This window comes from Haliotis asinina, chromosome 1 (assembly GCF_037392515.1).
Source record: "Haliotis asinina isolate JCU_RB_2024 chromosome 1, JCU_Hal_asi_v2, whole genome shotgun sequence".
In the NCBI taxonomy this organism is placed as follows: domain Eukaryota; kingdom Metazoa; phylum Mollusca; class Gastropoda; order Lepetellida; family Haliotidae; genus Haliotis; species Haliotis asinina.
Genome location: NC_090280.1, coordinates 48,609,614 through 48,620,659, shown reverse-complemented (window position 1 = coordinate 48,620,659; position 11,046 = coordinate 48,609,614). Strand labels below are relative to the sequence as shown.

The 11,046-nt window shown below is 42.0% G+C and overlaps 1 protein-coding gene and 1 long non-coding RNA gene across 2 annotated transcripts; one reads left to right on the top strand and one right to left on the bottom strand.

Moving 5' to 3' along the window:
• Positions 1–941: 941 nt before the first annotated feature.
• Positions 942–2,759, bottom strand: LOC137279809 (uncharacterized). Its single transcript, XR_010956700.1, has 2 exons — positions 2,594–2,759; positions 942–1,242 (listed from the first exon to the last, which is right to left on the bottom strand). It is a non-coding gene; the product is annotated as an uncharacterized lncRNA (long non-coding RNA).
• A 3,549-nt stretch (positions 2,760–6,308) lies between these two features.
• LOC137292404 (calcium-binding protein 1-like) lies at positions 6,309–10,627 on the top strand. The gene is made up of 3 exons (XM_067823829.1): positions 6,309–6,623; positions 8,294–8,391; positions 9,818–10,627. Exons 1-3 carry the CDS (start codon positions 6,480–6,482, stop codon positions 10,014–10,016), a joined length of 441 nt encoding a protein of 146 aa, XP_067679930.1. The 5' UTR covers positions 6,309–6,479; the 3' UTR covers positions 10,017–10,627.
• The last annotated feature ends 419 nt before the right edge of the window (positions 10,628–11,046 follow it).

Genomic DNA, 11,046 nt, shown 5'->3' with positions numbered 1-11,046 from the left:
CAGCATGAGGCAGAGTATGTCAGCACTGGACAGGGTATATCAGCATAAGACAAGGTATGTCAGCATAAGACAGGGTATGTCAGCATTGGACAGGGTAAGTCAGCATTAGACAGGGCATGTCAGCATTTGACAGGATGTCAGCACTGGACAGGGTATGTCAGCGTTAGACAGGATGTGTAAGCATTGTACTGGGTATGTCAGCATAAGACAGAGTATGTCAGCACTGTACAGGGTATGTCAGCATAAGACAGGGCATGTCATCACTGGACAGGGTATGTCAGCATTTGACAGGGTCTCAGCACTGGACAGGGAATGTCAGGATTAGACAGCGTATGTCAGTATTAATTTGAGAGTCTCCCAATTAAACCGGGTGTGCCAGCATTAGACTGACAGTCTCCTAACTAGAGTGAGTACATATCATCATCAGATGGGAGCATGCCAGCATTTGACTGTGTCTTTCCACTAGACAGGGTATGTCAGGATGAGACTGTAACTTCCCACTAGACGGGTAATGTCAGCAATAGACAACATTTCTCCACTAGACAGACTATGTCACCATTAGACTAGATCTTTCCACTTGACTGTATATATCCCCAATCCTGTGGATGCGTTCACAAGAGGTAATGTTGATGAGCACCCGATGTTTGGAGTATATATACTTAACCTACATTTGCCGTTCCTTGTACTCTGCAGGGAGTGTACCATATTCCCCAGCGAGACACAAAGTAACCCGCTTCACAGGAAAATTACGATGTTTGTCGTGGGACTCTGGTGTGTATCGACGACCTCCGATGTTTGCCGATGACCCGTGCATTCTCGATAAGGCAAGCAATAGTGTGTGCAATGCTCACATCAAAGTCGAGGTGTACGTGCATAATAATGAATGGACATGGGTTGTTTGGCAGTGGACCCACATCGCTGGAATAATATGTAGGTCAACATTAGAATATGTCTTTATTCGAACAATGCCAAAGGGGGACACCGCCCGTTGTATTGTCCCCGGGCTAGAGATGTGTCATACACAGGGCCGCAGAACTTCTGCCTTATGACAGGTAGAGACAGGTAATGAAGGATTTAACATAACTAGAAACTGAGCTCACCCAACCGTGAACACTGTCACATGACTGACTCAAATTTATCCCCTCCATACATAACCCGCCGTAAACATTTCTGTAGCACAGCTATTAGTGTTGACCTTCACGCTTGGGGGCAATGCAGCAGTGAATCACGAGTTCAGACACGCTGCAACAAAAACATATAAATTTTAAAAAGAACAACCGAAGAGCTGGTAGTGCTGTGAGAAATGTTACAGCTTCAAAGGTGCAGACAGCAGGTGCGTGAGATTTCCCGTCGCCATGGAGCGGACGATCATTGGAAAATGGATGGGCCGTGATGGTGGTGACCCAGCTGTACAATGACTGATCATGGGCCCAGTCAGCAAGACCACCATCAAATAACACAATTAACACAAGTAGCATACACTTGGCACTGACCATGGTGTAATACAGGCCACGTGTTCCCTGGTTATTACAACGCTTGTGTACTACTTTATGACACACCACGTTTACCATAGTTATTACGACCCATGTGTTCCACGGTTATTACAGGCCACGTAAATGACGTTTATCACAGGCCAGGTGTACCACGGTTATTACAGGTCATGTATATCACGGTTATTCCAAACCACGTGCACCAATGGTATTACAGGCCACGTGTACTACGGTTATTACAACTACGTGTACCACGTTTACAACAGGCCACGTATATGACGTATATCACAGGCCACGTGTATCATGGTTATTATACTCTTAAGAAAGTAGGGGATAATGAACTTTCAATTTGGATAGGGAGCGTAAACGTTAACAAACGTTTCAAGAACATATATGTTATGAAAGCACCACTATTTCCCTCTATTAAAACCCCTAAGCACAACGCATGATATGTACGTGCACAACACAGTAGCCACATACTCGTGCATGGGGTCCCATTCTTGACATTGACGGTTTTTCAGAGAAGGTAGAGAAATCACTTAGAATATTAATTTTGACACTCATCTTGCAGCACACATTTGTTAGTGTTTATTTCTAGTCGTTTGTTTTAAAATGAAAATCGTATGCATGCAAATTACATGCCATACACCGATCATCTCTGAAAAGCGACTACATTCCAAATAACTATGGTTGAAAGGAAGTGCAAATGTTGATGCCCTCTGAAAACATTCAATGATATCATGTCAACATTGATTGACTCCGATAAATCTGCTAAATATTTTTGATAGTAAATAAGGAAATAATGATGATCCCTTACTTTTTTAAAAAAAAGTATATATACCATGTATATGACGTATATCACAGACCATGTGTATCATGGGTATTTCAAACCACGTGTACCACAGGACATGCATACCACCACATCGCCTGCCACACATATGACGTATATCCCCAAACACGTATACAACGTATGCCACATGCTACATACACCGCAGATATCACTGGCCACGTATGTGGCATATATTACAAGCCCAGCAAACCGCAGATATAACATACCACGTATGCCACATTTGCAAATCGACGTATATTACACGTCATCTCACCTTGGATCTAGTTTCACGACGGAGTGCCGGTTTGTGAGTCACCTGTCATGTTGACAGAACGAGACTCACACAGATTATGAAGCAATCAAGAAGATGAAGATTTCCTGTCTGCGGCCGGCGAGCCTCCTCGCCCCCTTACATGTCGCAGAAGATAAGCATTTCGTGTGAAAAGCATGTTGAGTAATATCGACACATACCACACAGTGTGTTTATTACCGGGCAAGGCCGGCATATAACTTCCTCGTAAATTCAACATTCATAAAACAGGTTTGTAACTTTTGATGTTACTCTTGCTGTCGGCATCTCAGCCAGTCCTGTGCAGCGTTGTGCAACACCCGGGCAAGCCCAGGAATAGCTGTATACTGCAGATATGTACCGTAGCCGGAAACACCCGAGATGTTCCCACGGACACAACAAACGAAGTCAATCTTTGTTTCCAAGGATACAACGGGCTTTGTATACATGTTGGCTGCACGAGTGAGACGGGTGGAGGCGTCTTACCACCCTTGTATGGGACTAAGGCAGAATTTGTTTCAATCACTGAATAGCTGCATGTAGGCCGAGACTTTCCGCGATAAGAGTATTATAGAATTTGCAATCAAAGACACATTAAGTACTAACAGCTACAGACACAGTTCTTCACAGTCTGGTGACAAATCTCCCTAACACATTGTAGAGCCAAGGACAGAATACCTTAACTCTCTAAGAAGACCAGCACTGGAACAGACTCCGTACATTAGTATCTGTACACCTCTCCATACATTTGAAGGTGGCTAATGCGCAACACTCCTGGGTAGTTGTAGAGCAATTGTTCAATAGTTGATACAATCAGTAAAAGCTTAATGGTTGATACAACCAGTAAAAGTTTAATTGTTGATACAACAAGTAAAAGTTCAATAGTTGATACAATCAGTAATAGTGTAATATTTAATAGAAACAGTAATAGTTTTGTAGTGATACTGTTAGGCATCAGAATACAGCTTTGACGTAGCCAGTTGACAAAAGAAAAGAATAAAGATTTGACAGAGCTGAGTTGGAAAGGTAATTTCTCGAGAAAGGTTTTATTAGAGTTGAGACGACACGGCAAAGTATCCTAATAAATTTATGACAGTGTTCGTTGCGCTGATTAAACCATTAATCAAATTTTTCTGTTGTGAGATGGATCAGAATGGGTAGATTAAACTGTGTGGATCTCAGAGACTGCACAACGAGCGTGGCTGTTACATGTATCAAGGGTAATCTCTGGTATGCAGGTATGCGGGTGATGGTATGTTCCAGTTCTAGAGATGAGCTAGCACAGTTGAACAGGGAACAGGTACATGAGAATTCGCCACTACTGATTGTTGTATACAGTTGGTATGTTGGTTGGCAGGGTGTATCGGTTGGCAGTGTTGTATCCGGGTGTATCTCCAGACAGTGTTGAATCATGATGTATCTGTAGACAGTGTTGTATCAGGGAATATCTCTAGACAGTCTTGTATCAAGGTGTATCTGTAGACAGTGTTGAATCAGGGTGTATCTCTAGAAAGTGTTGTATTAGGGAATGTCTCTAGACAGTCTTGTATTAGGGCGTATCTCTAGACAGTGTTGTAGCAGTGTGTATCTCTAGAAAGTGTTGTATTAGGATATATCTACAGACAGTTTTGTATCAGGGTATATCTCTAGACAGAGCTGTATATCTACAGACAGTCTTGTCTAAGGGTACTGGTATATTTGTAGACAGTGCTGTGTTTGTCCAGATAGTGTTGTAGCTGGGTGTCACTTGAGACAGTTTTGTATCAGGGTGTATCTCTAGACAGTGCTGTATACCTACAGACAGTGTTGTATCAGGGTGTATCTACAGACAATGTTGTATGAGAGCACATCTCTAAACAGTACTGTATATCTGCAGACAGTGTTGTATCAGGTGTATCAGGGTGCATCTCTAGAAAGTGTATTATCAGCGTGTACCTACAGACAGTGTTGTATCAGGGTGTATCTACAGACGGTGTTGTATGATGATGTGCATGTATTTGACAACACTGTGTCACCTTGAGAAATGTCAGTGTGTCAGTGTTTCAATGTTGAGGTCAATATGACAGCCTTTTATAGGGCGACATGATTCTGGAATTTGAAACTTTTGTATTGGTGTCCATGTCAGTTAGATAACATTGCATCTGTAGTCGTATCTGGAAGCTTTATGAAATGGTACAAGTCAGTCGGTGTCGGAGTGTTTGATGTGCGCGAGTACATAATCAATAACCTTGCCATCATCAAAATACAGTACCAGACACAGGAATGTGTCCTGACAATACCTCACTTGGACAGACAAGGTCACGTGCAATTGGCTGACCCGCCCATCGGGAGTGACAGGTATGTTGTCGTCACGGTCTAGTTGGCCCCGCCCCCGTGTGGACCAGTCGAGCAGGTCCGAGGAATGCCAGGGGCGTGCCCAGCATGAACACACAGTGGTCAGCAGACTGGCCGGACTGGTCCGAGGATCGATGAGCCCAGCAAGGCCGTAGCGAATATACGACATGTTTCACGCACATCTAGCAAATGTGAAACGCATAATATGAAGCCAGGAATTTAATCCACAGGAAATTTGCCCAAAGAAACTCTGCCTACCCCACAGTTTACAAGGGAGGGCCCTGACCACTATGCACAATTTTGTCTACTGTAATTAATACTCTCCTTACTACTCACACAAGTAAGGATAAATAGCTTTCAAAGAGATCAAACATGACTGACACTTCATCAAAGCATCTCTGATGCGTTTATTTATTTATCTAGTTACAAGTACTTCTCACCTTACTTCTCACCCACGTCAAAAGCTTGCTGAGGATATTACGGTGTTTGCACTTCTCTAGAGCACAAAAGGTTGATCACATTAATACCAACTTCAAGTGTTTACAGATGTCCAAAGCATTATCAAGTGAAAACGCGTAGAAAATAGAAGAGGTTGTCTTTAGTACGTACATATTTAATACAATGTTACATCGCTATTTTGGACAAAATATTGATATTGTGGACAACATGTACGTGGGGAGAACATTTTTTTCTGTGGGGAGAGTTCCTGTTTGGAGAGTGGCTGTGGGCAAAGCTCCTGTGGAAAGAGCTCCTGTGCAAAGAGCTCCTGTGGGCACAGCTCCTGTGAGCAGAGCTCCTGTGGAAAGAGCTCCTGTGGGTAGGGCTGCTGTGGGCAGAGTTACTGTTTGCAAAGTTATGCGTGCAGAGTTACTGTGGGCAAAGCTCCTATGGGCAGATTTCCTGTGGACAATGTTCCTTTCGAGATCATGTGTTTAGAGCTTCTGTCCAAAAAGATCCTCTGGTCAGAGTTCCATAAGATTCTCGTGAAAGTTACTGACCTATTTCTTTCTTCGCTTTCTGTGTAGGTTTCGAGGTCTGGGCATTATAATCATGATTTAAACTACCATCTACACAGAATCTCTCCCCTTTCCCACAATCAATACACACATCCATCCAGGGAGATGTGCATACCTATTTACATACGCACGTACGCACCCACATACAGATGCAAACATGCATCATCTATTCTCATGTACCCTTCTGTCTATGTGATGCTCTCACATCTCTGTAGGAGTTCACATGTGTCCCTGTTTTGCCTTTATATGTGCTTATGTATGTGTTCTATGTGCCCAGGTATATATGTGATGATATGGACTTGTGTGGTGACAGGCGAGTGAGACTGACAGCAGTGATGGATGTCCCGCAAGACTGCGGATCACGTGTCAATGAAACAACCCGGGGATTTAAGCAGCCTGACATAAACCTCGCTTTCATTCTCCGCCAGCCTCGCTTTCACCTTCTTGCGACTGTTGGCATTCGGGGCGAGCTCGAGCAAGCAGACGGTCGTGTTTAGTATCGCTGACAGACTGAGACAACGATGGCAAACCAAAAGGCAGTGGATAATATACTGGAGTGTGTCCGCGAGGCGTATGACAAGATGGATGCCAACGATGACAACACCGTCACGTTCGGGGAGTTCAAAAAGTTCTGCGAACAAATCGACGGCATGGAGGAAATTGCGGTAAGTTCCTTTCTGTGCCATTTCCATGGAAACTAATTTTGGGAATTGGTGTAAAAGGTTAATGATAGAGAGTATATTATACGAAAGAGTACTTGCCTTAGGAATGGAAGGTCGGTGGTTATTTATTCCCCTCTGCACAGTAGCAAACTATACCTTTAAATATAGTTCTCATGCAACAATCATTGCCGATCAAAAAGGAAGGTACTTATTGTTGCCATGCCTTGGTCGTTAGGCTTGGAGTCGCAGTTTATTTTGTTAAGTACTATCGGAAATATGAATAAAATGGATTTGGGCCTTTATTTGTTTATTGCTTCACTGTAATCGGTAGTTTAAACAAACATTGAAATAACTGTGGTTTTTGCCAAATGTGCATTTTAATACACCATTTTACCATTTCACAGGAATAAATAACGAAACGAACATCAACAAATTTAGAAGCATGTTATAACTTATGGGTGACAACAATCCACAATGGGTGGCAACAACTTCTAGCAGCACAGTTTAGACGGGTAGAGGCATTTGCGCCTGCGTTGCCATTGCGATTGACAACCAAAGCTATGAGTGAAAATAGTCAACTTAAAACAAGAGTACAGCCATGAAATATGTATTATGTACGCGAACGTTTGAAGAGTGGGTATCATTTGCTGTCATAAATCTACGTTTCAAGGAGTAAAATGACCTTATATGCTTTCCCTAAACACCTTTATTTTTCGGATGTTAAAAAGAAAAGTTTGGACAAAAGATAGTCATAGAATATTTAAAAGTCAAACTACGAAATAAAGGCCAAAAAACATTATATTTCTATTTCCGCGAGTACTGTAGTGGGCTGGCTGTCCATGTAAAACTGCAGCATTGTATCTCAGATGTCTCTACATTCAACGAGGAGTAACACATCCTGTCACACCCACGTGTATTGACATCGTTTGAGTGATGATCATGGACACCACGTCTGTTTCATGTCACCCCACAATATCATAGGTTGTGGGTAAAGTCTACATGTTTATAACATGCACTTGTGTGAAATGCTGCACCAGGGTATATATCCAGGGTATATATGCACTTCGGTGATATGCTGAACCCTACGTTTAGAACATGCCCTTGCGTGATATGCTACGTGCTTAAAACTTGCACGGCGTGGATATAACCTACACGTCAGTAATGTGTTTATAACCAGCACATGAGTAACGTTGGATGGTATAAAGACATCCACGATATCTATAAGCAAAGCCGGCAGTAGTCATGGCAGGTTCACTACTTGGCTGCTGACAGACGTCGCACAGCGGAAGGAGAGCTAGTCTCTGTTAGGGAGGTGTCGCAGTGCTGTGGCGTAGACATTACACCTGGATTACTGGTTACACTTGGGGCGGTGTTGTAGTATTGTAGGAGGACATTACAGCCAGGTAGCTGGTTACAGTTGTTGCAGTGTTGTAGTGTTATAGGACGCCATTGCCGCCAGATTACAGATTGCAGTTAGTGCTTTGTTGTAGTGTTGATGGGAGATGTTACAGTCATATTACAGATTAAAGTTAGTGCGCTGTTGTGGTGTCGTGTGGAAACATTACAGTCGGATTACTGGATACTGGAGTTATGGTGTTGTAACTTTGAGGAACTGAGGGTCGTTTGGTTTTCTATTATACTGTTTCCTGATTTGTTTTGTATCTATCCTACAGCAAACATTCGCAACATATGACACATCTGACGACCAGAGACTGTCACTGCAAGAGCTGAATGACTTTGTCACAGGAAAGGTCCCCAAAGATCAGATAGAGTAAGTACACGCTGTTATTCATACCACACGGGGATATGTTATGCCACACAGTGCCACAATAGTGTTATAGCACATAGCGATTTAATATTGTTATACCACAGAGTGATTTAATACTGTATTACAGCACGGTGATATAATACTTTTATACCACACGGTGATATAATATTGTTATGCCACACAGTGATGTAATGCTGTTTTACCACACAGTGATAAAGTACTTTTACATCACATGGTGATGTAATACTGCTATACTACACAGTGATGTAATACTGCTTTACCACACAGTGACATAATACTTTTATACCACACGGTCATGTAATACTGTATGCCACACAGTGATGTAATGCTGTTATACCACACAGTGATATAATTGTATAATACCACAGAATCTTGTATTGCTGATATACCACACAGTGATGAAATGTTGCTATACCACACACTGGTGTAATACTAGTATGCCATGCAGTAATGTAACAGTGCTATAACACTCAGTAATGTAATACTGCTATGCCACACATTGATGTATCATTGTTATGCCACGGTGACATAATACTGTTACAACCACACATGGATGTAATAACAATGTGCCACAGATTCGTGTATTGCTGTTATACCACTCACTAATATAATATTGTCATATCATACAGTAATATAATAGTATCATACCACACACTGATATAATACTGAACTACACGGTGTTGTGTAATTTTGTTATACCACACTGTAATGTTATACTTTTATATCACACAGTGATGTAATTATAAAATCTTGCCTTACTGTTATACCATGCAGTGGTGTAATACTGCTTTATCACACCGTGGGGTAATACTGTTATATTATACAGTGATGTACTACTGTTATACGACGCAGTAATATAATACTGTGATGTCACGTAGTGCTGCAATTATATTATACCACAGAATCTTGTATTGATGGTAAACCACATAGCGGTGTAATACTGCTTTATCACACCGTGGGGTAATACTGTTATACCACACGGTGATGTAATGCTGCTTTATCACACTGTGGGGTAATACTGTTATACCACACGGTGATGTAATGCTGCTTTATCACACCGTGGGGTAATACTGTTATACCACACGGTGATGTAATGCTGTTATATCACGCATTGATCTAATACAGTTATATCACACAACCATGTAATACTGTTATACCACGCAGTGATATGATACTGTTATACCACACACTGATTTAGTACTCTTAGACCACACAGTGATGTAATACTGTTATATCATACACTGATGTGTCATTTTTATGCCAGAGTGATATAATGCTGTTATACCACATACTGATGTATTACCTATATACCACCCAGTGATGTAATACTATTAAACCAAGTAGTGGTGTAATACTGGTACACTACACAGTGACGTAACGTTACATCTGATCTTCTTATTATTTGCAGGGTTTGTCACGTGACAAGATTGTTTCACAACATAGACACAAGTGGTGACGGGAAACTAGACAGAGGAGAGTTTCGTGCGTTGTTAGTGGACTGTGGGTACAACGAAACCGTCATCGAGAACACAATCGAGGCAATTGCCGGGGAAGACGGAATGGTCACTTTGAAAGAATTCCTGGAGAAGTGGGAACACGACCAGTAGTTGCCTCCCTTGCCTGTGACACTCGCCCGTAGTCTAGTTATTTCCTTGATGAAGACGTCTTAAGAGTTCTTGCCTTTTGACTGTTTCGCCTCGCTTGCTTTACGGAGGATCCCCCACTCGCTGACCAGAGATAGGTGGTAGGATGTTCAGTCCGGAGTCTCGAAAGATTGCTCCCCTATCAATCCACCTGGCATATCTGTACATATGTCTGTCTGTTAAGCCCCACTTCGCAATACGGCAGCTACACAACTGCGACATGTACAAACTGGACTAGACAATGCGGTGATTGGTATAAGAGTGCTGCGTCTTGTCAATGGCGATGACGTATACCTACGGGTGGGCTTGCTTCATCAATCATGACGTCAATGCAATGAACATTAGTTCTCCTTTCTTTAATACTCTACCTTGACCAGCCAGTTGACTTCTCTTTGTACAGCAGTCACCACATACTGACCGCAGGGAAGACGTGAAACACACGTCGCCATGTTGGTGCAACAAGAAAGTGCGAGAGCCAACGAAAGCCACGGGTCAGGGTTTCTCCTTAATGTATAGGCATTTAGGATACAGATGCTGTATAATGTAATCCATTAAAATCACTTTGCTTACTGAAATATGCGTTGCGTTGTTGGTAACTCTAGGAACTTCGTCATCAGTTGAAATGATCATGATAATTGTGATCGTTCTCACGTGATGTGTCTCTCCATGATTGCGTCTCTCCATTGTTGCTATAGTTACTATGTAGTACTGAGGCTGAGCTATACACACTACTATATATCCTGAAACAGACATACACGTTACTATATATCAAGTACAGATATATACTGACCAAAACACATTACTATATATTCATAAACAGATATATACCGAGATAGAAATATTAAAATATATCCAGAAACCGACATACATTGAGGTACTCACATCACCATATATCCAGAAACTTATATACAATGAGCTAGAAACAGTAGATTTCCAAATACCGATATAAACTGAGCTGTACACATTACTGTACACACAAGAACTGGACTAATTA

What these genes read in the sequence shown, in the direction of transcription:
- LOC137292404 (XM_067823829.1), top strand. Translation starts at nt 6,480, where the DNA reads ATGGCAAACCAAAAGGCAGTGGATAATATACTGGAGTGTGTCCGCGAG. An exon ending in ACGGCATGGAGGAAATTGCG is followed by an intron (nt 6,624 to 8,293) that starts GTAAGTTCCTTT and finishes TCTATCCTACAG; the next exon opens with CAAACATTCGCAACATATGA. An exon ending in GTCCCCAAAGATCAGATAGA is followed by an intron (nt 8,392 to 9,817) that starts GTAAGTACACGC and finishes TATTATTTGCAG; the next exon opens with GGTTTGTCACGTGACAAGAT.